This window comes from Chanodichthys erythropterus, chromosome 15 (genome assembly GCF_024489055.1).
Source record: "Chanodichthys erythropterus isolate Z2021 chromosome 15, ASM2448905v1, whole genome shotgun sequence".
NCBI classification, from domain to species: domain Eukaryota; kingdom Metazoa; phylum Chordata; class Actinopteri; order Cypriniformes; family Xenocyprididae; genus Chanodichthys; species Chanodichthys erythropterus.
This window is the reverse complement of record NC_090235.1, coordinates 8,223,874-8,251,788: the sequence shown is the minus strand read 5'-3', so window position 1 is coordinate 8,251,788 and position 27,915 is coordinate 8,223,874. Positions and strand designations below refer to the sequence as shown.

Genomic DNA, 27,915 nt, shown 5'->3' with positions numbered 1-27,915 from the left:
GAAGGAGAACATCATCAATTGTGATCATATTAAACAGCTTCAAAAGGTGAATAGAAACTCTTTTCCTTTATTAATTAATAAATCTTGTACATATAAATTGTATATTATATTTAAAAAATGATTTTATTCAGAAATCCCAAACCGAATCCATTTGAAGCGTCTGTTAATGTTGAAGTGTTTAATGTATAGACACTTCATATCCAGTTACTGAGACTCTCTGATAAAGCCTTGGCTGAAATGTTGTAGCAGTTTGACTCATATCCTTTAGATCCGCTTCTAATCTCTCTTTTCTGAGACCAAAGTTGCGATGACAGTTTGATTAAAGCCATTTTTAGTCACTATTTTTGTTGCTCCAGGTAAATTCTCTCAAATGAACAGTCATGCAGAGATAAACCAGATGAGCAGATGGGAGGAAATACAATGATTTTTTTCAGTGCAATTTACCCACATCTTTCTATATGTCAGGAAAAATGTCATATGCTTTCTAATGTTTCACTATTTATTCCGTCTGTAGTTGTACTCTAAAGTGAACCATTTTTTATCCACTAGGTGTCGCTAGTGAGTCTTCTGTGTGCTCTACCTGTTTGTCATTGCAGTGTTGGGAGAAGATCTTCTCCAGGGGAGTTTGTGTAACTTTTGGAGATATGATTTGCCAAAAACTAGTCTTACAAGTTAGTCATCTGTTGTTGTGTTGTTTTTTGTTTTCTTTAAGACTGTTTATAACTTCAAGTCAGTTACATACAAATTTAGACATTACTTTTTGTTATCAAATTTTGCTTTTTATTAAGACTGGCTAACTGACAACAGCGGTTTGGTGGCCTTTTGAAAATGGGTTTCAAAGTGCAAGTTTTTGAAAACAGTAAAACCGTTTTGTAAACAACAAAAACGCAAATCTGTGAAAACGGTGACGTCACATGCTTATTACATGTTCAGGCTATAGTGTTTCATCGCCATCTAATGGCCTGCCAGCAGACTACAGCGTTTTTAGTCGTTTTCACTGATTCGTATGAATGGGGATCGTTTTGACAATGGTGTCGTCTGTACGCAGAAAACTCAAAGAAAAAACTTCTCCATTTTAAGCATATCGTTGTCATGTAAACGTACCCTCAAGTCCCTCCAGACTTTTATTGTGATTGTTGCGGGCAAAAATCCTTGTGGCACGTTTTCTTAAAAAATGCGATGGAATATGCAGGATATTTTTGCAATTTTATGCGATGAAATTGCGGGAACTTGCAAAAACTGCGGTTTGATGAAAAAGAGGGAAAAAAAGGTGATTCCCCCAACACCCTGTTCTCACTAGGCTACTACCTTAATGTAAAGAGTCATTTCTTATTACTCCGTCTGTGGTCCATCACGCAGTTGCACGGAGTATATAAAATAATTTGCCCCCACTGTCAACTTTCTGCTAAGATATATGTGACTTTTTTGCAACGAAAATACAGGGATTATAAAATCATGCTAGCCCCGCATATTTTGCTTGCTGAAATCGGCAATTTATGCAGTGAAAGTGCGGCGTATTTGACCATAAATATGCAGACTTTGGCTGATTATGCATGAAATCAGGCGATCGCATAATCACGTTTTCCTGGAGGGACTGAGCAACCCCATCAAACAATGACACTCTCTCTCCTCTCCCATTGTGAGTGGACACACCGCTACTGCTGATTGGCTCACTCTCTCTCCTCCCCCATCATGAGTGGACACGCCCCTACTGCTGATTGGCTCTCTCTCTCCTCTCCCATCATGAGTGGACACGCCCCTACTGCTGATTGGCTCGCGCTCTCTCCTCTCCCATCATGAGTGGACACGCCCCTACTGCTGATTGGCTCTCTCTCTCCTCCCCCATCATGAGTGGACACGCCCCTACTGCTGATTGGCTCGCGCTCTCTCCTCTCCCATCATGAGTGGACACGCCCCTACTGCTGATTGGCTCAATCTCTCTCCTCTCCCATCATGAGTGGACACGCCCTTACTGCTGATTGGCTCACTCTCTCTCCTCTCCCATCATGAGTGGACACGCCCCTACTGCTGATTGGCTCACTCTCCCCTCTCCCATCATGAGTGGACACGCCCCTACTGCTGATTGGCTCACTCTCTCCTCTCCCATCATGAGTGGACACGCCCCTACTGCTGATTGGCTCACTCTCTCCTCTCCCATCATGAGTGGACACGCCCCTACTGCTGATTGGCTCACTCTCTCCTCTCCCATCATGAGTCGACACACCCCTACTGCTGATTGGCTCACTCTCTCTCCCATCATGAGTGGACACGCCCCTACTGCTGATTGGCTCACTCTCTCTCCTCCCCCATCATGAGTGGACACGCCCCTACTGCTGATTGGCTCACTCTCTCTCCTCTCCCATCATGAGTGGACACGCCCCTACTGCTGATTGGCTCACTCCCTCTCCTCTCCCATCATGAGTGGACACGCCCCTACTGCTGATTGGCTCACTCTCTCTCCTCCCCCATCATGAGTGGACACGCCCCTACTGCTGATTGGCTCACTCCCTCTCCCATCATGAGTGGACACGCCCCTACTGCTGATTGGCTCACTCCCTCTCCTCTCCCATCATGAGTGGACACGCCCCTACTGCTGATTGGCTCACTCTCTCTCCTCTCCCATTGTGAGTGGACACACCGCTACTGCTGATTGGCTCACTCTCTCTCCTCCCCCATCATGAGTGGACACGCCCCTACTGCTGATTGGCTCACTCCCTCTCCTCTCCCATCATGAGTCGACACACCCCTACTGCTGATTGGCTCACTCTCTCCTCTCCCATCATGAGTGGACACGCCCCTACTGCTGATTGGCTCACTCTCTCTCCTCTCCCATTGTGAGTGGACACACCGCTACTGCTGATTGGCTCACTCTCTCTCCTCCCCCATCATGAGTGGACACGCCCCTACTGCTGATTGGCTCACTCTCTCTCCTCTCCCATTGTGAGTGGACACACCGCTACTGCTGATTGGCTCACTCTCTCTCCTCCCCCATCATGAGTGGACACGCCCCTACTGCTGATTGGCTCACTCCCTCTCTCCCATCATGAGTGGACACGCCCCTACTGCTGATTGGCTCACTCTCTCTCCTCTCCCATTGTGAGTGGACACACCGCTACTGCTGATTGGCTCACTCTCTCTCCTCTCCCGTCATGAGTTGACACGCCCCTACTGCTGATTGGCTCACTCTCTCTCCTCTCCCATTGTGAGTGGACACACCCCTACTGCTGATTGGCTCACTCTCTCTCCTCTCCCATTGTGAGTGGACACACCCCTACTGCTGATTGGCTCACTCTCTCTCCTCTCCCATTGTGAGTGGACACACCGCTACTGCTGATTGGCTCACTCTCTCTCCTCCCCCATCATGAGTGGACACGCCCCTACTGCCGATTGGCTCACTCCCTCTCTCCCATCATGAGTGGACACGCCCCTACTGCTGATTGGCTCACTCTCTCTCCTCTCCCATTGTGAGTGGACACACCGCTACTGCTGATTGGCTCACTCCCTCTCCTCTCCCATCATGAGTGGACACGCCCCTACTGCTGATTGGCTCACTCTCTCCTCTCCCATCATGAGTCGACACACCCCTACTGCTGATTGGCTCACTCTCTCCTCTCCCATCATGAGTGGACACGCCCCTACTGCTGATTGGCTCACTCTCTCTCCTCTCCCATTGTGAGTGGACACACCGCTACTGCTGATTGGCTCACTCTCTCTCCTCCCCCATCATGAGTGGACACGCCCCTACTGCTGATTGGCTCACTCTCTCTCCTCTCCCATTGTGAGTGGACACACCGCTACTGCTGATTGGCTCACTCTCTCTCCTCCCCCATCATGAGTGGACACGCCCCTACTGCTGATTGGCTCACTCCCTCTCCTCTCCCATCATGAGTGGACACGCCCCTACTGCTGATTGGCTCACTCTCTCTCCTCTCCCATTGTGAGTGGACACACCGCTACTGCTGATTGGCTCACTCTCTCTCCTCTCCCATCATGAGTGGACACGCCCCTACTGCTGATTGGCTCACTCTCTCTCCTCTCCCATTGTGAGTGGACACACCGCTACTGCTGATTGGCTCACTCTCTCTCCTCCCCCATCATGAGTGGACACGCCCCTACTGCCGATTGGCTCACTCCCTCTCTCCCATCATGAGTGGACACGCCCCTACTGCTGATTGGCTCACTCTCTCTCCTCTCCCATTGTGAGTGGACACACCGCTACTGCTGATTGGCTCACTCTCCTCTCCTGTCATGAGTTGACATGCCCCTACTGCTGATTGGCTCACTCTCTGTCCTCTCCCATTGTGAGTGGACACACCGCTACTGCTGATTGGCTCACTCTCTCTCCTCTCCCATTGTGAGTGGACACACCCCTACTGCTGATTGGCTCACTCTCTCTCCTCTCCCATTGTGAGTGGACACACCGCTACTGCTGATTGGCTCACTCTCTCTCCTCCCCCATCATGAGTGGACACGCCCCTACTGCCGATTGGCTCACTCCCTCTCTCCCATCATGAGTGGACACGCCCCTACTGCTGATTGGCTCACTCTCTCTCCTCTCCCATTGTGAGTGGACACACCGCTACTGCTGATTGGCTCACTCTCTCTCCTCCCCCATCATGACACCTACTGCCGATTGGCTCACTCCCTCTCTCCCATCATGAGTGGACACGCCCCTACTGCTGATTAGCTTCAAGTGTGTTGTGCTGTCCGATCCACGTTCAACAGTGTTTCTCTGAAATTACTTACAGCACCTTTAATGTGTGTATTTATGCAGCTGGCTATGTAGTGTATAATATATATATATATATATATATATATATATATATATATATATATATATATATATATATATATATATATATATATATTCAGTTAATTTAAAAAAATTTTGCTTTTTGAATTTTTTTTATTCGCTTTTTTATTATCAGTTTTATTATCAGTTTTTTAGCATAAGAATTCCATCAAATATTTATATTTAATTTCAGTTAGCAATATCGATTTTTAATCATTTGTTTTAGTTAACAATAACAACACTGAATGTCCCCTGATCTTTGACTTAAAACTGCTATTAATGTGCCATTGTATGTTTTACATTTTTACAGCAGTATTTGAGAACAGGCCAAGCATTATTTATATTGTTTGATATATTTTATACACACCATGGCCCCAAAAAGCATTTAGACACATAAGCCAATATTAAAATATCTGATTGACATCATATTAGATACAAACGGTCTCCTTGAAGAAAGAAATGAGGATGAGAAATGACATGGGAGTGAGTAAATAATGACAGGATTTTTATTTTTGGGAGAACTATCCCTTTAAGGCAACTGTAGTTGTTGTATTTGATGCTTTACTAAGCTTCAAATCATTGTCACTCCTGATTATTTTCGACATCAACACAGCTATTTAGATGTGTAAAACTGAAGTATACATTGAAATTGGTTGCTGACATGAATTATTGCCCTCTCTCTATATTTCTCTCGCTCTCTATTAATCTCTTATTCACAAATAGAGGCCAAAAGAGGCTCAGCCAGCTGGATGAGATTATCTTTTTTTTTCTGATTAGAAATCAACGTCAGCACACCCCCCTAAAACACACAAGTGTACCATCCTCTCTCTGAGCTCCGCCCCTCTCTCTCCCTCCCTACAGCTGATATAAGGACACCCACACTGACTCCAAACACTGTGAGAGGGAGAAAACCAGAGGTCACACTGATAAGAGAAGGCAAAAAAGCGGCCACCGTCATATCTGAGAGGCTCAACAGAGAGACAAATCAGAGAAGACGACTATCAGAGTCAAGGAGAGAGGAGACTACACCACGAGCATTGAAGAAAGCTGTCTGGAGGACGCCACGTGTGTGTGTGTGTGTGCGTGCATATGTATGTTGAGACAGGCATAGGTAGATTCCAGGGATATTTGTGAGACTGACAGAGGACGAAAGTAGATCATGGATCCCTCGAGTCCCTCAGAGGGCCCTGTGGAACCCAAAGAAAGAAGGAAAATCCACTTCGCTGTCCCAGCAACAGAACCGACCCAGTTGGACCCTCGGCAGGTTGAGATGGTATGACTTTAACACACACACACACAGATGCTGACTGGTAGCAAAGACCCTTATGAGTTGAGTTTATCCTGCTGAAGCTCTTTAAAGTGACTTTTGAAGTGTTAGTTTGTGTGATGGAGACTTGTGAAAATTATTATTGAATGATGTGTGGTCGTATTTCAAGCCAAAATCAGATAACAATAAGAAGTTATGTTTTATTTAAAAAAAAAAATTAAGCTTATTTTTAGTCTATTTAATTTTTTTATGCATTGTGACATTAGTTTTATTACTCTTGTTGAATTTACATATTTCAAGCTTATTTTTAGTCTTAAGGTTTTTATATATATATATATATATATATATATATATATATATATATATATATATATATATATATATATATATATATATATATATATATATATATACATTGACGTACGTTTCATTACTCTCACAACTTTTATTGTAATATATTAATATATTATTTAATTATCATTTTAAATAGATTTAGTTTTTGCAGTGTTTGTTGTACTGCTTTTTATTCATGCTATAAATAAAAAATGTAAAAAAAAAAAAAGAAAAAAAAAACATATTTAAAAAAAAAACTAAATTCAAATTAAAAAAATCTTTATTAAAGGAATGAAATCTTATGAGAATAATGGAAATCATAAAAAGTAGCAAATACAGAACATGTGTAACTAGTATTTTAATTTTTTTTAAAAAGTAAATAAAAAAAGTGAACTACAGAAAAAGAAAAAAGAATAAATTGAAAATGAAAAAAAAATCTATGTTACAGGAATGAGAATCTAATGTGAATAACAGAAATGACAAAAAAAAAGTAACACGAAGAATTCTGGAGGAAATGTGCTTATTAAAATAATGTCCAAATGCAAAACAATCTTAATGGTCCAAAAAATGGGCTTCATTTTCATGATGTAAAATAATTTCTCATTTTTTCTTTTAATTTTGTGGTCAAATGTGACCTGGAGACATGTTTGCCCTACACACTCACTGAGCACACTCATAAAATGTGAAGTTTTAAGGCTATAAATCTGTCCTGGAAATGGTAAACGGTGTGTGACCTGGTCTGGGGTGAGTTGATGTTCTGGATACCAGGACGTGGTTTTATTGCTTCTGCATGCAGTGGGTAACTTGCACCGTGCTCATGAGCATGTTTCTAAGTCCGCTATTGATTTTAGCCTTCAGTTGCACATACATTTGAGATAAAGAGGCGCACCGACGGCTGTGTTTATATTTTTTTCTGCATCTCTAAGAGTGCAGATGCAAGACTGTGTGTACGTGTGTCATCCAGTTCCCCGTCCTGTTGGTGTTGTAATTTTAGTCTTAACAAAGTGGGTCGGGGAGCTGTTCTGTACTGCGCTGCTGCAGAGATAGGCCAGTGATTCATCCTCAGGAGACACAAGTTAAAAAAGGTGAGAGGAAGAGAAAGGCAGATGCTTCTGTGCTTCATAGTGGTTCACAAACATTTATGAACATGTTTAGATGGCAAAGTCAGCGTTTGTACAAAAAGGAAGTTTCTGTCATCATTTACTCATTCTCATGTTATTCCAAACACAGACTTTGTCTTCTGTGCAACATAAAAGGAGAAGTTTAGAAAAATGTCCTGGCCACTTCAATCTCTTATCCACAAAATGTCAAAAAAGAATCAATAAAAGCATTAGAAAAGTAGTAGAAACAACTCTTGTTCTATTTTTCTAGATATTCTTCAGCAAAACTTCAAAATCAAGTAGATGATCAACAGATTCGACAAATTTGGGATGTTCACACAAGTTTGAAACCGATAAGTAAATGATGACAGGCTGTTCAGACCTTTTACATTCACAAACAGCTATGTTACACACTGCATGAAAGGCAATATTCAAAAAAGCATAATGGGGCACTTTAACTGGATAAGCATGTGTTGTGCTTGTTGGTGTCAGATTGAATGGATGGGTTGCATTTGGTTCTAGTCCTGGAAGGATATAAAGCTACATGAACATAACCTGATGATCGTTTTCTCCAGCATGATTTTAAAATGATCTAAAGCACACCTTGAGCTTCAATGGAAGCAAGAACATCTGGCAATTTTATTTTCTCCTTTTTTTTTTAATCATATTTTGTAGTGCATGGAAACAGTCCAGTAGAGTCTGTGGAACAGCTTGAGCTGAATGAGGTTTTTTTTTTTTTTTCTTCTAACTGAATGTTCTAGCAATGTTTCAAAATTGTGCATGTAGATAAGTAGTGAATTCATGGAAGCTTGTTTCCACCACTAAATAAAAAATAAAAAAAGGTGATTGAGACTTTTTATATCACAATTTTGACTATTTTCTCGCAATTGCAAGTTTACATCTCGCAATTCTTACTTTTTTTCTCCGAATTATAAAGGCGAGTTATAAACTCAGAATTGCGAGTTGTAAAGTCAGAATTGCGAGTTGTAAAGTCAGAATTGCGAGTTGTAAAGTCAGAATTGTGAGATGTAAAGTCAGAATTGTGAGATGTAAAGTCAGAATTGTGAGATGTAAAGTCAGAATTGAGAGTTATAAAGTCAGAGTTGCGAGTTGTAAAGTCAGAATTGTGAGTTATAAAGTCAGAATTGTGAGTTATAAAGTCAGAATTGTGCGTTGTAAAGTCAGAATTGTGAGATGTAAAGTCAGAATTGTGCGTTGTAAAGTCAGAATTGTGAGATGTAAAGTCAGAATTGTGCGTTGTAAAGTCAGAATTGTGCGTTGTAAAGTCAGAATTGTGAGATGTAAAGTCAGAATTGTGAGATGTAAAGTCAGAATTGTGAGATATAAAGTCAGAATTGAGAGTTATAAAGTCAGAGTTGCGAGTTGTAAAGTCAGAATTGTGAGTTATAAAGTCAGAATTGTGAGTTATAAAGTCAGAATTGTGCGTTGTAAAGTTAGAATTGTGAGATGTAAAGTCAGAATTGTGCGTTGTAAAGTCAGAATTGTGAGATGTAAAGTCAGAATTGTGCGTTGTAAAGTCAGAATTGTGCGTTGTAAAGTCAGAATTGTGCGTTGTAAAGTCAGAATTGTGAGATATAAAGTCAGAGTTGCGAGTTGTAAAGTCAGAATTGTGAGTTATAAAGTCAGAATTGTGAGTTATAAAGTCAGAGTTGCGAGTTGTAAAGTCAGAATTGTGAGTTATAAAGTCAGAATTGCGAGATATAAAGTCAGAATTGTGAGTTATAAAGTCAGAATTGTGCGTTGTAAAGTCAGAATTGTGAGATGTAAAGTCAGAATTGTGCGTTGTAAAGTCAGAATTGTGAGTTATAAAGTCAGAATTGTGCGTTGTAAAGTCAGAATTGTGAGATGTAAAGTCAGAATTGTGAGATGTAAAGTCAGAATTGTGAGATGTAAAGTCAGAATTGTGCGTTGTAAAGTCAGAATTGTGAGATATAAAGTCAGAATTGTGAGATGTAAAGTCAGAATTGTGAGATGTAAAGTCAGAATTGTGAGATGTAAAGTCAGAATTGTGAGATGTAAAGTCAGAATTGTGCGTTGTAAAGTCAGAATTGTGAGATGTAAAGTCAGAATTGTGAGATGTAAAGTCAGAATTGTGAGATGTAAAGTCAGAATTGTGAGATATAAAGTCAGAATTGTGAGATGTAAAGTCAGAATTGTGAGATATAAAGTCAGAATTGTGAGATGTAAAGTCAGAATTGTGAGATATAAAGTCAGAATTGTGCGTTGTAAAGTCAGAATTGTGAGTTATAAAGTCAGAATTGTGAGATGTAAAGTCAGAATTGTGAGTTATAAAGTCAGAATTGTGAGATATAAAGTCAGAATTGTGAGATGTAAAGTCAGAATTGTGAGTTATAAAGTCAGAATTGTGAGATATAAAGTCAGAATTGTGAGATGTAAAGTCAGAATTGTGCGTTGTAAAGTCAGAATTGTGCGTTGTAAAGTCAGAATTGTGCGTTGTAAAGTCAGAATTGTGAGATGTAAAGTCAGAATTGTGAGATGTAAAGTCAGAATTGTGAGATATAAAGTCAGAATTGTGCGTTGTAAAGTCAGAATTGTGCGTTGTAAAGTCAGAATTGTGCGTTGTAAAGTCAGAATTGTGAGATGTAAAGTCAGAATTGTGAGATGTAAAGTCAGAATTGTGAGATATAAAGTCAGAATTGTGAGATATAAAGTCAGAATTGTGAGTTATAAAGTCAGAATTGTGAGATATAAAGTCAGAATTGTGAGATGTAAAGTCAGAATTGTGCGTTGTAAAGTCAGAATTGTGCGTTGTAAAGTCAGAATTGTGCGTTGTAAAGTCAGAGTTGCGAGTTGTAAAGTCAGAATTGTGAGTTATAAAGTCAGAATTGTGAGTTATAAAGTCAGAATTGTGCGTTGTAAAGTTAGAATTGTGAGATGTAAAGTCAGAATTGTGAGTTGTAAAGTCAGAATTGTGCGTTGTAAAGTCAGAATTGTGAGATATAAAGTCAGAATTGTGAGATGTAAAGTCAGAATTGTGAGATATAAAGTCAGAATTGTGAGATGTAAAGTCAGAATTGTGAGATATAAAGTCAGAATTGTGAGATGTAAAGTCAGAATTGTGAGATATAAAGTCAGAATTGTGAGATATAAAGTCAGAATTGTGAGATGTAAAGTCAGAATTGTGAGATATAAAGTCAGAATTGTGAGATGTAAAGTCAGAATTGTGAGATATAAAGTCAGAATTGTGAGATATAAAGTCAGAATTGTGAGATGTAAAGTCAGAATTGTGAGATATAAAGTCAGAATTGTGAGATATAAAGTCAGAATTGTGAGATGTAAAGTCAGAATTGTGAGTTATAAAGTCAGAATTGTGAGATGTAAAGTCAGATCTGTGAGCTATGAAGTCGGAATTGTGAGTTATACAACTCACAATTCTGACTTTTTTCTCAGAATTCAGTTTATATCCTGCAATTCTGACTTTATCGGATATGGGTCACCTTTTTGTTAAAGAAAATGTAAGTCGTCAAAAAAAAATAAAAAAAAATGGATATAGTCAAAAAATCAGAACTGGGCATCATAACCTGCAGTGTAAATGCAGCCATTCTGACTTTTTTCTTGGAATTGCGAGATATAAATTCACAATTGCGAGTTATAATGTCAGAATTGCTTGATATAAACACAATTGTGAGTAATAAAGTCAGAACTGCGAGTTATAAAGTCAGAATTGCATGATATATACTTGCAATTGCGTATTATAAAGTCAGAATTGCGAATTTATATCTCGAAATTCCAAGAAAAAAGTCAGAATGGTTTTGATGCCCAGTTCCGATTTTTTTATTTATTTTTTTTTTTTCGTTTTTTTTTTGTTATGACCGTCTACATTTTTCTTTAACAAAAAGGTGACCCATATCCGATATATGCATTTGCACTATACACTTGGCGAAACAACCCATGGTAGATGTACTGACCCGGAAAACCTTAGGCCGAAAAGGAAGTAAAAACTGTGAAATTTGCAATGGACACAGACAAAATGATAATACAAGCTTTTGATTTCTGCACCATCTTAGCCTTCATCCTTCATTGTGCAGATGAAAAGAGTCGTGATCGCGGTCAGAGTTGACGTCATTCGCCACCATCACTTTTTCAATGACATACAACTGTTCGCTTACGCGGCAGACACAAATGAACACATCCGATTCAGATTTATTTCACCCTATGAATAATGCCTGAAGCTGATTTAAGAATATCCATGTGCTTTTTTTCTGCTTACACATTCGTGGGTCATATCCGATCTGTGCCACATGAGAGGAAAACAATCAGAATTGGGTCACTTGAACCATATAATGTAAATGTGGCCTATGTGGACACCACAAAGGACTTGGGCAGGGTTGTGTGCCACTTCTTAACTTCGTATATTAACAGAAATCAGGGTTGCTACTTCTCCGTCCTAGTTTTTATAATTGCCTTCGAATCTTCGGCTACTTTTGTAATAAGGACCTCTAAAGAACAGAGATCATTGAAGACATCAGGAGGTGAACTAGTGACCCGCTTCGGTACTTTTAAACACCTGCAGTTACATTTATCTTTACCAAGATGCACACTAATGAAGTAGACCTGATGCTGATCCAGACTATGGCCTCTATACATACGGCAGCACAGTTTAACTTTAGACGTCCCATAGGGGATAAAACACCCAGGGATCTTCATCAGCCTAGATCTGAATTTCATTATGAGGCTGAGATGAACCTCTGTTGCACAAAATGAAAAACATGTGGATAAATGGAAACATTAACACCTAGTTTAGAGTAAAATTAGAGTAAAAATGGATATTAAATCCTAGTTTAACACCAATTCAATGATGCCATGACGACCACCACCCTTTTGTTCCCCTTTTTTTTTTGCAATGGGGAGACCAGTGCTAGTTGTCATATGGGGAATTGTCATAAACTGCCATATATATATATATATATATATATATATATATATATATATATATATATATATATATATATATATATATATATATATATATATATATATATATATATATATATATATATATATATATATATATAGTGACAACGTGCCCCGCTATTGGGTTAATCTGTACTTGTCAGTAATGGTGGAAATGTTTAATTGTTTCTATATAGAAACTGACTATAATAAACAATGTGAAATAAATTAATATTCATAAATGAGTTTAATCATGTCTCAGGTTACAGTCACGTGGGCCAAAATACACATAACACTTTATGTACGTCACGCAATAAAAAATAGGCTAGACAATGTACTTCATTATGGCAACTAGATAAGATTAAGTAAACAGGAAAAACCAGTTGGTGTAACAGACAAAACATGAAGAGTGAAGCTCTTAAGTGATTTATGTAAGAGAGTGATTTAGTGTAGATACAATCTGCATGACAAATACTGCTCTAGGCAACATCTATTATTACACATAGAAGAATATATGTGTGTGTGTATATATGTGTATATATATATTGATATATATAATATATCAATATTTTACTTTGGTCATTTAAACTACAGTATATACCATTATGTTTTGAAATGTCTACTCACCAAGGCTGCATTTATTTGATTAAAAATACAGTAAAATCTGTAATAATGTGAAAAATTATTATAATTTAAAATAACTATATAAATTATAAAGAAATATACATCAAAATGTAATTTATTCCTGTGGTCAAAGCTTACTTTTCAGCATTACTCCAGTCTTCAGTGTCACATGATCCTTCAGATATCATTCTAATTTGCTGTTCTTATTATCAATGTTGAAGCAGTTGTGCTGTTTCTCATTGTTTTGAGCATTTTTTCGGTATCAAGGGTACGGCCTTACAGTGGTTTAGTTCATATCTTAAAGACAGCTCTTTTTCTGGAGAGTTGGGTAAGTTCTCTTCATCTTCTGCTCCTATTATTAGTGGAGTACCTCAGGGCTCTATTTTGGGTCCGCTTCTTTTTAACTTTTACATGCAACCACTGTGTGATATTAAGAAGCATAATGTTTCATTTAATTTTTATGCTGATGATACACAGCTGTGCCTGCCATTGGAATTTGGCGATTCCATTCAACCTTTGTTGGAATGTATCCGGGACATTAGTACATGGTTATCAAATAACTTTCTCCTTAAAGAGGACAAAACAGAAATAATTGTTTTCGGTCACCCAAAACTAAAGAGTAGTCTCATTAAAGAGCTGGGTAATCATTTCCCCTCAGTTTCCTCTCAGGTTAGGAACCTCAGTGTCATCCTGGACTCCAAACAAATTAATTCCGTTGTTAAGAATATTTTTTATTATTTGCGGATTATTTCCAAACTTAAATCGTTTTTGTGATTCCAAGACTTGGAGAATGTTATTCATGCTTTTATTACCTCACGCTTAGATTACTGTAACTCATTGTATCTGGGTGTTCCTCAGTCTGCACTTGCATGCCTCCAGATGGTACAAAATGCAGCTGGAAGGTTGTTGACCGGGACAATGAAATATGATCATGTCACCCCACATTTAGCTTCGCTTCATTGGCTCCTGATCCATTTTAGAATTTAGTTTAAAATTCTGTTGTTTGTTTTTAAAGCTCTTAATGATCAAGCTCCATTTTATCTTAAAGATTTTCTTACTACTTTGTCATCTTCTGGACTTTTAAGATATTCAGACTGGGCTCTATTATTTATTCCTCTTTTTTCCATTGCCGCCCAGTCTATGGAACCAATTGCCTCTGACATCCGCCTCGCACCTTCCATTACCTTTTTTAAACCAAAATTGAAAACACTACTCCCTGGCATTTTAATATTATCATACTCCTGTTTTTTTGGTTTTACTCATTTACTCATGTTTCTTTACTCTGTTCAACACTTTGGATAGCTCTGCTATGTTTAAATGTGCTTTATAAATAAAATGTACTTACTGTTTAATATTTTAGTGGAATACCGTGATGTGATATAATAATAATAATAATAATAATATATAAGCCAAGGATTCTAGAAAGAATGACCACAAGATTATAGTTTCTCTTGTGATTAATCTCTCTAAAGGTAAATGTCACTATACCATTGTGTGATAAAGACAGGCTGCTCTCTAATCCTGTGCTTCAAAATAAAGAGATGTAGTGTACAGTAGACACTTGCATCATGGGATACATCTGTGATGGATTTAGTGTGATGCACTATTGTCATTTCTCTCAGTAGAGGTACTATAGATTGCTATCGGAGCTGTCAGACAAGATTGTGAATTGTTTTGTTCACAGTATTTAGAATGACCTAATCTGATTATGTGAACAATAAGGGACACTTTGGGATTTATTGATCGCTGGCTCTTTACCTATGACCTGACATCACCAGAGCCACTAGACTAGAGGTACTGAGGTATTGATCGAGGAATGTTCTGGATTCAGTACAACTTAAGCGCAATTGACAGAATCTGTGATGTTTTGGGTTGCATTTCATTTTTAGACAGTTGCACGCATGTTGATGCATTTAAATTTTTTATTTATTTTGAGTTTGTTGGTTGATCTCTGCAAGAACAAACCCTTGACCTCAGGTCGCTCCAGGGGGATATTATAAGTGGAATGCAAGTCGCTTTGGTTAAAAGCATCTGCAAATTGAGTAAACATCTCAGAGAAAACAGCTGGTTCCCCACAAAATACACAAGACTTGCAGATTGTTTGTAGATACTTTTTTTTTTTTTTTTTTTTTTTAATAATAATAGACTGAATGTAGATTTACTTTTATTTGATTATAGACTGAATGTAGATTTAATTTATTTTGGATTGTATAATTATATTATATTATTATCTTAATTTATGATAGAACGGATGAAGATTTTAATGTAGTTTTGACAATGTATATTTTATTTTTTATTTTATAAATGATTGTATAATGTATTATTGTCTCAATTTATAGTAGAATGGAAGTATATTTTAATGTAGCTTTATAATGTATATTTTATATTTTATTTTATAATATTGGATGTAGATTTGATTTTATTTGAGAATAGACTGAATGTAGATTTTATCTTTAGATTGTATAATAGATTATTTTCTTCTTAAAGTAGAATTGATGTAGATTTTGTTTTATAATAGACTGAATATATATTGTATAATAGATTATAATAGATTATTCCCTTAATTTATAGTAGAATGAGTGTAGATTTTAATGTAGGTTTGACAATGTAAATTTTATTTTATTTTATATTAGATTGTATAATAGATTATCTTAATTTATTGTAGAATGAATGTAGATTTGATTTGGTTTTGTTTTATAATAGACTGGGTGTATTTTTATCATTTATTTTGTTTTTGTTTTTTGTTTTCATAATAGAGTGGGTGTAGGTTTTATTTAATAATAGAATGCAGATTTTGCTGGATATACTATATTTTTATACAAGGTTTTAATGGGGTCATATAATGCCACTTTTACAAGATGTAAAATAAATCTCTGATGTCCCCAGAGTGTGTATGTGAAGTTTTAGCTCAAAATACCCAACAGATCATTTTTTTATAGCGTATTAAATTTGCCACTTTTTCTAAGGGTGAGCAAAAACGCTCCGCCATTGTGTGTCCCTTTAAATGCAAATAAGCTGCTGCTCTCAAGAAGAGGGCGGAGTTTCAAGAGCTCGTGTTAGCAGTGCCGGTTACCTCGCGCAGACGCATTGAAATTGTCTGAAACTGTTCAGCCTTTTATATTCAAACCGGAGTCGGACAATAATAGATAGATTCAAGAAGAAGTGACAACATGTAGAATGCAACAGGACGTTTCTGAATGGTTAGTTGATGAATTTATGTTGTTGATGTGGAGTTAACTATCCTAAAGTCATTGATTAGCATATTCTGTCATGATAAATCGCTCATATGGGAACTGTAGTAAGATCCTACAGAGCCAGAGAATATATGCTGCATGAAGATAGAACAGGTATAGTTTAGTTTAATTATGGTTATAACTTATGTTGTCATCTTGCTTTTATGACATACTATTGCATTTGTGTTACGTACTGTATTGCAATAACATGGCCTTGCCCCCTTTTTTGCATGTTCTCGGGTTGGGGTTTATGTACATTTTAGAAACTTTCCAGGAAGAAACTTGTTCTAGTCCCTATCAGCCGTTTGTTGTGGTCCTTAAAAAGCGATTTCTCTAAAAGAAAATATCTCCCTTTGCTTTGAACTTTGAGCATCGTAACTTTGCGGATGTTGTTTATGCTCAAACAGCAACATAACAAACCAACTAAAGTTAAAAAAGTGAAATCATAATCAACCACCCCTTTAAATCATAACATCACAACCATAAAATCATAATGTATACTATCAGCATAACAATATGAATGAAAAGTTGACATGAAAATACAACTTTGAATTTGAAAAATATGAATTTGTCTTAGTATTTGGTGTGTCTTATTTTGCATCAACAAAAGGATTTGAAAATGCCATATTAGTGACCGTAAATAGTGCAGACATATAATTTTTTCATTTTATAACATTTTTAACATTTTATAACTCCAGCAACCTTCAGTTACTTCCGGATTTAAATGTAATTTTAAATCTCAGATTTCCAACATGGTCTCAGACCCTAAATACAGTCTGAAACTAAAAGAGAAAGGGCACATAATATATTACATAAGAAGACATGGTGACCGCTTGTATTATAAAGAGGTGATGACAGCGCCAGAGATTGAGATTATGTAATTTGAGTCGTGCGAAACTGTCATTGAGCTCTCACAATGGTCAAGCTACGCTACAGAGCCACTGACTGGAAATCTGCTGAAGTATTCCAGAAAAATATGGCCTTCTGGGATATGGGTGTAAAATGCTGTGGAAAAAAGTTGCAGGACTCTGTATTTTACAGTTAATCCGCTATCTACACACACAGAGACTCATTGACGTCGAAAGGTGACCTTTGGTGCGGTGCATGTTTGTGGGTAAACAGAAATGAACAAAGACTGTGATTTTTATACTCACAGTTACACACACCATCAGATTCACTGCTGAATTCATGCTAAAGTGCATCTTGTTAGATACAATTGGATGTACATGTCCATGTTCATTCAGCAGACCCCTACAAAAACATACGATGGTGCTATCTTGGTACTTTGCTATATATACTTAATGCAATGGTAATCAATTATTACTATGTTTTGTTGGTGAAGAGCTAAATGGGAACCTTAAGAGAGTAATTTAATAAAACCTAGCTGCTCTGTTATACTTTATAATTATGGTATGTTGAGCCACACATTTTTTGGAGTTGTATGACACAACTTGCATATATTTTAATAAATGTGTGACTTAATTTACTGTATTCATACATTTCATACATGTACAGCTAGGTTGTTGCTTGCTTTTGGTTCCTTAAAATGTGCCTATAAACAATCAGCGTTTCTAGTCTGCAATTCAAAAAATGCTGGAACTGTTTGTGTAAAACATAAAACACAAATATTTAACAGAACCTGAGGGAAAGAGGGATTCGTAATATCATAACAGCAAGTACATCTGGGAAACGGGACTTTCTGTTTGCCTAGAAAATGCTGTTAACTTGTCATTATCACAACTGTTTTAATAAAAATGTAATGTGTCTGCACCTCTTGTAAAAACAGTTACCAAAAATAGGAAGGTTTTGTAGTGCTTCAGTTCTTACATGTGTACAAAGATGTGGCCGATATTGTCTTGTGACTTGCTTTTCAAGATTAAATGACTGCATCAACCCCAAAACAGCAATTGGGTTACAGACAAAACATCAACTGTCAGCCATCAAACTGCCAGACTAAACATCAGGAGTTCAAAGAATGATCTGAACTAGATGTTTGTATTTCTTTAAGTAAATGTGAGTGGCATTTGCCTGTGCAAAACGTGCTGCCATGATGCTTAAAGGTGTTGTGAATGGTTGCCACAGTGTTACTATGCTGTCACTAAGGTGCTCAGAGTAGTTTTAGCATGTTGCTATGTTGTTCCTAGGTTGTTCTGGCTGATTTTTAGCATGTTGCTGTATGGTTCCTATGGTGTTCGGGATGGTTTTAGCATGTTGCAATGTGTTGCTAGGGCATTGCTTACTGACCTTATTCTGCTAGTAGTAGTAGTAGTAGTTGTATTTTTCTAAGGACACATGAAAATAGCTGATGCACATTAGTTGTTACAAAAAAAATATATATAACTTTGGCAAATCCAGTGATTAATTCCTCCTCCAAAATGTTTGTTTTATCAACCTAGGACCTTATAAATATGACCTTGCCTCCAGGCAAACTGATACTCTCTTGGAATTTGTGTAAAGTCACCCGGCCTGATTAGAGTTTAGTCTGTAATATGCAATAGACAGTCAATAAACAGATGGACTGTGTCATCCGAGGCAGGAACTATTGAATAGTGAAGCAGAGATGCATGCATGCCAGTTTTGTTTCAAGAGCATAATACCGACACAGCCAATTAGGTCAAATGCTAATGCACATCCATGAGTGAAAAAGGCTGGAGATGGAAAAGTTTGCAAATTGCACAACCTGTTTTTCAGTGTGAGATGGGAGATAATGTTTTTTGCTGGTTAACAACAGTGTTGGGTAAAGTTACTTTTAAAAGTAATGCGTTACAATATTGTGTTACTTTCTAAAAAAAAAAAAAAGTTACTTGGTTACTTTTTTATGGAAAGTAATGTTACATTACTTTGGCATTGCTTTTTCTCATCTGGGCTGGGCTTATTTGTTTCTTTTTTGATAAAAATCTATTTTTGGAAAATGTAAAGGCCCTTTCACACCAAAAGTTAATGCAAAATGCAAATTCACACCTGTACAGTTACACCTGTTTTTATTCATTTTGAGGAATACTGCAAGTGAGATGAGTAAATGCATGCTTACATGTAGTCTAGAACTACAATAACCATCATGTTCACACAGCACACACAACGCCTCTGCACTTAGTCCTGATTTATCTCAACATGCGGACAGATTTCAGTCAATAAATGGGTACACAATGTAACTTGTGTTACTTATTTGAAAAAGTAACTCGGATATTTTTGTGTAAATGCATTACTTTATTGGTTACTTGAAAAAGTAATCTGATTACATAACTCACATTACTTTTAAAGCAATACCCCCAACATTTGTTGGCAATTACATATGTACATAGGATATAGCAGGGTAAAAAAGTGCTGTGATTGAAAATATTCATGAAACTTTATTTAGACTGCATACATAGTTCTGAGGAAAAAAAAACTTAAATAAGATGATATGTGGATTTCTGCATGATTGGCTCCAAAAATGTGCTTTTCATCAAAGTTAGTTGTAGCAGCAACACAAAAGCAACAACACAAAAGACATTTGATAGTGTTTCTTTTTCACCCTCGCAGTGCCACACCTCACTGAACAAATGTTAATTTTTGTGAAGGCCGTCAAGTGTCACGTTGCAGAGGAAGATTTGCCACAGAACACTTTGTTTTCTCCAGAGCACTGTGAAATACGCTCCAGCGCTACTGAAGAACATCCAGGTGGTCTTGTGGAAAGTTCAAATGGATGGCAATTGTTTCTTGTCCTTTATTTGGAGAGCTTGTTGGTAACATTCAAAACTTTACTCTTATTCAGAGTTTTTCCATTATGTAGAATCATTAACATATATGTAGTGCAAAATAAGCCAGTAGAACACTAGATGTTTCTACACTTAAAAAAAGAAAGGTTCCAAATAGAACCAAGGGAAGAAAAAAAAAAGCCAAATTCTACTGGAGAATCTTTTTAAGGTCTACAAAGAACATTTTATTCTTTAGATCTTCAGAAACCATTTATGTCATGCAAATTCTAAAAAATAAAGGTTCCTTACTGATATTGGTGGTTCCAAGAACCTTTAACATCCATGGAACCTTTATATTGCACAAAAGATTCTTTATAGTGGAAAAGGGTTCTTTAGATTTCTTTACACATTAAGAAAAAGGGTTGTTCTAAATGCTGTTCACTGAAAGTTTTTTGATGGAATCCAGAATGGTTCTCTTCTATGGCACTGCGCGTAAACCCCCAAGAAATTGTCAAGAATTTCCTTTGATCGCCATAGAACCATTTACATTTAAGAAAATTTGGTTCTTGATGAAAAGAGCCTAAGGTGTTGAAATGAACCACTGAATAATCTCTACTCATCTCAGAGTTTAGCTCGAATCTTGATCAAATTGAGGGTGTTTACATGACGATGTACTAAAAACGGAAAAGTTTTCTCTTTGCTTTTTTCGCATACAGACGAAAATGATCCCTGTTCACAAGAATCTGCAAAAACAACAAAAAAGGCTGCATTACGCTGCTAGACCAGTAGTTCGCAATGTCATTTTGTAAAGATACATTGTGCACCCATAGACTGAACACGTAATAAGCATGCGCATGACGTCACGGTTTTCACAAATTCACATTTTCGTTTACATGGACACGGTAACGGTATCATTTTCAAAAACCTGCACTTTGAAACCTGATTTCAAAAGCTTGCGTTTTCAGGCCGCCAAAACACCATTGTTGTGTAAATGAACGGCCAAAACGAATGACGTAAATGATTAAAGTTGGAGCTAAACTTTAGCTGTGTCTCATTTCGAAGGCTGCACCCTCCGGAGGTCGAATTTGTCGGCCGCATGTGTTATCAAGGATGTTTCGGTCAATTTTATAATGGTTACTTTTTTTTTCAAATGAGACATCCTTGATGACACATGCAGCCGACAAATGCGACCTCCGGAGGGTGCAGCCTTTGAAATGAGAGACAGCTTCTGAGGGAAAGTGCACCTTGAGGACCAGAGTTGAGAGCCCTGGGTTAAAGGAAGCCCTTGTGTAATCCTTTAAAGCTTCTGTTCTCCTTTTGAAGGTTCCTCTGAAATCTAATCAGGTGTTCTTTAGTGAAAGACGTTCACCTTTGAAGTGCTTTTCTCATGGGTTTTGTTTGTTTGAGGTCAAACGCACAGAGTCCATTTTGACTATTTCAATGGCACAATTGGTTTGTGAAATTTCATTTATCTATTGTTAAATTTAAAATTAAAGATACTTTATTGTCCATAAAGGAAATTTTTATTGGACTGCATAAACTAAACTACTCTCCTGTTCTCTTTTAGTGAACTCTTGCTTTTAATTTAAGTTAGGAATTGGAAAGTTTCAGTCAAGATTTTGCCATGATGTGGGTTGTTAACCTGGCGGAGTTCCTAGAAGACTAGGAGATTAGTTGAGGAAGATTTCTTTTCTTGAGATCATTAGTCTGTCAGTTCTTGTGTACTTTTGAGCTTTGTTGTACTGTAGAGTCACTTTTTCCATTTCTGTCCTGGTGTATTTGGCAGATTTGTATGATTGTTCTTCATTCAGAGAGTTTTGTGTAGAGAAAATCAAAAGGGTTTGAGTGGAAAGAGGCAGTTCTGATTCTCTTTTTTTTTTTTTTTGTCACACGTGCGATGACATGTATTCAAATGTCCTGATTAAAATCGATATCTAGAACAGGGTTTCCCAAATGGGGATTTTGCAGGGAATTGGTGATAGATTGTGATGGAAATTAATCACATCTGCATTACAAATTAATGCAAAAAAGGTTAATTTAACTAACAAGTTTAGATGAATAGCAAAAAATATATTACAAGGTAATATGAATTGATGTTGTGAAAGGAATTATAATGTTTTAGTGGGGCTGTTATAATTACTCTTAATCACTGGATAAAACTGTCCACTGCATGACTACTCAATCATACTTATGCGAAATGTGATGATGATTTTGTTCCATTTCGCGAATTTTCTTTAACAATTCTCTTCTGCTCGTCTTTCAGATTCGCCGACGAAGACCCACACCTGCCACGTTGTTCAAAGTAGCAGACCAAACATCTCCTGAGGATGACATCACCAGCCATCAGGTACCACAGTGCCACCTCAGTTCTGGAGGTTAAACTGCGTTCATAATTCATTTGCATGGACAGGGCAATACATTGAATGAACATTGTTGAGTATATATAAATAATACCATTGTAAAAATATGGAGCCCCTAGAAAGACAAAAGAAAGAAAAAAGATATTTCATTGCTGACACAACTTTGTGTTCCCTTGTGCGCAAATGCAAAAGGTTTGCTAGGGAACACAAAGTTTCTCAGGGGAAGGCAAACATTTTGCAATCAAACACTACATTTCTCCAGGGAACGCAAATCATTTGTGAGAGAACGCAAGCGTTGAGATGTAAATTTTTCCACCCCTGTCAAATTTTTCGATTACCATATCCCTTTAGGGGCTCCGTATGAAAAACATTTTGTTATTAAGAAACAAAAGAATTGTTTAGAAGGAGATTTATTCCTGCTGTTGGTTGTACATTTACAATGTTCACAATAAATAATGGAAATGTTCCTCTTCAGCTTAATAATAATTAGCAATAATTTTTTTAAATGATTATTAAAGCAAATATTAATTAATTATTTAATTATAGATAGATAGATAGATAGATAGATAGATAGATAGATAGATAGATAGATAGATAGATAGATAGATAGATATAGATATATAGATTTTTTTCTATTATATATAAATGTAACATCATACATATATTTAACGTGTTCTGTAATTTACTGACATTGAAACTGTCTTCAGTGGGTTGTAGGAGAAAATGGTGTCCTCAAGCCAAAACGAATCAACCCAAATATCTACCAGCCACCATCATTAAAAGGTAAAAGCCTATAGTTTTGCCTGTGATATGTCCCTACTGTATTATGTACATTCCGTTGGTATATACATATAAATTGTTTCCGAAGACTTTCTTGCACTGTGCCGGCCCTGAGCTTAAAAACTCTCCCAAGCTTCAAGTCTGTTTTTCCCATTTTACCGTGTGTGTGTGTGTAAGATTAGAGATGGTGACAGCTGTGATGGGTGTGAGTCTGTGCTGCTCTGGATCATCCTGGATTACAGCAGATAGCATACAGCTGCAAACACACACACACAGTTTTAGAGGACAGACGCACTACAAAGATTGTGACCCACTGAGGACAATCTCGATTACTAGATTATGTCAACATAACGGTGCTGCTGTTTTCGTCTTCGGCTTAGTTTCATTGACAGAGCAAAAACAAAATAACTGCGTATTTTGTCTAAATTGTCAGTTAGCGATATGAACTTATTGTTTACGGCAAAATCCATTTGAAATCAAAGGTGATATTAAATTTGACAGCACTCCGTCTTGTCTAATATTGCTTAATTGTCTCATTTGATCCTAGATTTATTTATGTTTGGAATTCTATGAAAAACCTCAAAATATTCAAAATGTAACATGTAAAAAATCTGATGATGAAATTGTGAAGATAGCTATGCATTACTGTAATATTGTCTCTAAATGTGCGTGTGAATCATCTAATTGCAGAAAGACAGGCAGGTGGGTTATCCCTGTCCTTACATGTCCTGTCATTGCAGCATAAATAAAACCTGTTCCTGTCGGCACAGTGCAGAAGTCTTGTTAAAATAATAAACGGACCCTTCCCTCTTTACCTGTGTGTGTTTGTGTATGTTCCCGTGTGTTCCCCTTGTGATTTGGTGATACCTGATTTGTGTGTATCCCCTATGTGTGTGGTCATGTGTTTATAGCCGTGCAGCAGATGGCTGAAGCTCAAATGCAGAAATTAGGTGTGTATCCTCATGTAGAGGAGGAAGGGGAGGAGCCTATTCAGAGAGGGGGGGAGGAGCTATCCTCATCCTGCACACCTGGTAATCTTAATATCACATCACAGAGGATCACATCGCCCTTTACATATATATGTGGTCTGTACTAAGGTCATTATCATCAGGCCATCTTCACTGAATGGTGACATTTGTGATCAATTTCTTTTTTCAAATCACATCAGCCAATAGTAGGAGAAATTTATGTTGTCTTGACTATTACTATATACTTACTATTACTAATACTATAACTGGGGGAAATGTAAGTACCAGTCAAAAGTTTGGACACATTGGTATTTTTAATGAAAGTCTCTTATATGCTCATCAAGCCTGCATTTATTTGATCAAAAATACAGAAAAAAATAACTAATATTGTGAAACATTACAATTTAAAATAATGGTTTTCTATTTTAATATACTTTAAAATTGTAATTTATTTCTGTGATGCAAATCTGAATTTTCAGCATCATTACTCCAGTCTTCAGTGTCACATGATCCTTCAGAAATCATTCTAATATGCTGCTTAATAATTTTTTTTTGGAAACTTTTAAAAAGTTAAAAAGAACAACATTAATTCAAAATGGAAATCTTTTCTAACAATATAAGTCTGTAATATCCCTTTTTTTAATCAATTGAGCACATCACTGCTGAATAAAAGTATTAATTTAAGAAAATTCTGACCCCAAACTTTTGAACGGTAGTGTATATTGTTACAAAAGATTTCCATTTTAAATAAATGCTGTTCTTTTTTCACTTTTTATTCATCAAAGAATTGGATCATGTGACACTGAAGACTGGAGTAATGGCTGATGAAAATTAAGCTTTGCATCAGAAATAAATTATATTTTAAAGTATATTATTATAGAAAACCATTATTTTAAATTGTAATAATATTTCACGATATTGCTTTTTTTCCCTGTATTTTTGATCAAATTCAGCCTTGATGAGCATAAGAGACTTCTTTCAAAAACAAAAATAGTAATGTGTCCAAACTTTTGACCTGTGTGTGTATTATTATTATTATTATTATACAGTTGTCGGTGGACTTTGGCTTATTGGGTTTTTGTCTGTCATTGTGCATTCTGCTTTCTCTACTACTTTTTCTTTTTTTTTCTTTTTTTTACAAACCCCCCCCTAAAACAATCAATCTTAGTCTTATATGTATGCATTGAAGTATATTTGGTCTTTGTGTCATTAAAACATCATTGTTGTTTCCTTACGTTGCACTACTCTCTCATATCACTTCTAAAATATTCCAGAAAAACATCCAGATTAGAAATTCAGCATTTGTATCTCACCTCTATCATTCAACCAGATGATTAGCCAATCAGAGATGAGATTATCTGTTGAATGTTTTTTTTTTACTTTCATCTTTTAAAATAAAATCTCCTTTTTAAGATTCACAGGAGCAAAGGGACGTGGCAGAACAGCAGCCTGGCATAAGAAAGGCAGGAGCCACAGCACCTACTGATGAAGAGGAGGAGGAGGAAGAGGAGGATGTAGAAGCAGCAGACAATATGGCAGTGGAGGAGAGTAGAAATGTGGACTGATAGTTTTAGAGTTGTTGTTTTTTTTTTTTCATAATGCAGAATTTTATTTGGAAATCAGAATTATTGTTTATTGATTGTCAACGATTCCATTATTTGATAACAGCTATCTGTTTGTATTCTGAGAGAAAAAGAGACTTAAAAAACTCTGAAAGACTGAAATTTTGGAGCGGTCAAACAACCTCAAAAGATTTATTCACCCCGACATTGCCATGAAATAGAGATTTATATATAAGGTAAAATCATTCAGCAATCACATATTATATCATCCTTGTATAAGCGTTTCATACATTCAAACAAACAGGTACAAATGTTTAGATCTATGAGCAGTGTGGTATGAAAGTAAAGTGTCCAGATATGTGTTCATTTCATATGTCACGTTTTATGGTTTGTTCATTATGTGTATGTTTTGCGATTGGTGCATTTCTGTGAACCTACACTGCCATCTAGTGTACAGACAATTGTTATACCGAATCCCATAAAGTCATTTGCCAAGAACAATAATCCTGGAGCACATGGAAAGGCTCACTAAGTATTTAGCAGCATTATTGTTTAGCGTTATTTGTTAAACCACTACCACCATCCTGGCAGTTGGTCTGCATATGCAGTAAATTTAGCAGTAACAAAACAGCCGAATACGATAGTTTGCTTCATCTCGGTAACTGAATCGTGGCTGACTGTGAATAATGCATTCCTACAATGTTGTCTTTGTGATTAATTTGTGGTTTGTTAATGACATTGTGATCAAAGCTGCTATAAACATCATATTTGCGTACTGAATAGAATTTGCATCTCTTGATATGACTGTATTTGGTTACAGATAATAAAATCTCCAAATTCAGTGCCTCGGGGCGACAGCTCATGTGCATCAGAAATATCAGAAACTTATGCAAATCATTACATTTGTTTAGTTAGTTAACAACTTGCATTAATATTAGCTGGGTAACTTATAACTTAGCCAGGTCTTTTAAGGGAACACTGTTGAACTATTTTTAAAAATGATTAATGATGATTTAAAATGATGAAATAACGGCCACATATTGCTTTTTTTAAGAAATGACACTGCTTTATATTGAATATAATCGTATTTGTATGCATATATATTCCTCCAAAGCTCATGCAGGTACATGTTGTTGATTTTGATTAATGTAGTGAATCTGAGAAAATGTACCAAATAAGTAAATACATCCATAGGAACTATGGACATGTTTTAGGTTAAAGTCAATGCATCAATAAATATATTTGCACTGAATTAGTGTTAATCTTTTCTTTATCCTATTTTGGGTTCGTAACTGTATCTCACAGTCTTTAATACGGCTGCCATTTGGACAAAATTTGACCTCTTTCAAAGTGCTGTTACTTTATATTTGGAAATAAAGTAAGATTTTTGTTTCTCTAACCAATAAAAATGTTCATCAACCAGGCATATTTTCAGTTTGATGCCGCCAAGGCAAGCAAGCATTAGCGGTTTTGGCAAAAACATTCAGATTCTGTTGTAAACAGATGGTGGCACAGTGGTCTCGCATCTTGAATGTCTCTGCCTCTGATGCTTTCAAAATCTGGGCCAAAACTGATCTGGTTTGGATTCCCATAAGAGGTGCTCCATATTTGAGAGGAACATTTGTGTGATTTCTCAGCTTCTGCTTTAAAGGATTAGTTCACTTTCAAATAAAAACGTCCTGATAATTTACTCACCGCCATGTCATCCAAGATGTTCATGTCCTCCTTTCTTCAGTTGAAAAGAAATTAAGGTTTTTGATGAAAACACTCCAGGATTTTTCTCCATATAGTGGAATTCAATGGACCCCAAACAGTTGGTCTTCAAAATTACAGTTTACAGTGATCCCAGGTGAAAAAAAGGGTCTTATCTAGAGAAACCATTGCTCATTTTCTAAAAAAACAAAACTTTTTTATACGTTTTAACCGTAAATTCTCATCTTGAACTAGCTCTCGTCTTCTCTATTAGAATTCTGGCAGTGTAGACACTGCTAAGAGTATTACTGCCCTCCACAGGTCAAAGTTTGAACTAATTGTTATATACTTGCACTAGCATATTGTATATGACAATTTAGTTCAAACTTGATTTAGTTCAAACTTTTTTTTTTTTTAGAAAATGAGCGATGGTTCTAGATTAGACCCTTAATACTTGTCTGGGATTGCTGTAAACTGTAATTTTGACCTTCAACCATTTGGAGGCCATTGAAGTCCACTATATGGAGAAAAATCCTGGAATGTTTTCATCAAAAACCTACGGAAGAGGATTAGGGCCAACCAATAATAAAAA

General features: G+C 36.7%; 1 protein-coding gene across 3 annotated transcripts; it reads left to right on the top strand.

Annotated features, from left to right (window-relative positions):
* Positions 1 to 11: 11 nt before the first annotated feature.
* ppp1r1b (protein phosphatase 1, regulatory (inhibitor) subunit 1B) lies at positions 12 to 25,669 on the top strand. 3 transcript variants are annotated; one of them, XM_067411513.1, is made up of 7 exons: positions 12 to 46; positions 550 to 671; positions 5,654 to 6,065; positions 22,225 to 22,308; positions 23,029 to 23,104; positions 24,013 to 24,051; positions 25,483 to 25,669. In XM_067411513.1, the coding sequence occupies exons 3-7, from the start codon at positions 5,952 to 5,954 to the stop codon at positions 25,632 to 25,634; spliced, it is 465 nt and encodes a 154-aa protein (XP_067267614.1). In that variant the 5' UTR covers positions 12 to 46; positions 550 to 671; positions 5,654 to 5,951; the 3' UTR covers positions 25,635 to 25,669. The 3 variants fall into 3 exon arrangements, with proteins under 3 accessions (XP_067267614.1, XP_067267613.1, XP_067267615.1); XM_067411512.1 differs by having other exon boundaries at positions 15 to 46; positions 24,013 to 24,132; XM_067411514.1 differs by lacking the exon at positions 24,013 to 24,051 and having other exon boundaries at positions 16 to 46.
* The last annotated feature ends 2,246 nt before the right edge of the window (positions 25,670 to 27,915 follow it).

Bases quoted from the DNA above. Each gene is read 5' to 3' on its own strand.
- ppp1r1b (XM_067411512.1), top strand. From the start codon at position 5,952: ATGGATCCCTCGAGTCCCTCAGAGGGCCCTGTGGAACCCAAAGAAAGA. The intron at 6,066-22,224 runs GTATGACTTTAA...CTCGTCTTTCAG, and splicing joins ACCCTCGGCAGGTTGAGATG to ATTCGCCGACGAAGACCCAC. The intron at 24,133-25,482 runs GTAATCTTAATA...CTCCTTTTTAAG, and splicing joins ATCCTCATCCTGCACACCTG to ATTCACAGGAGCAAAGGGAC.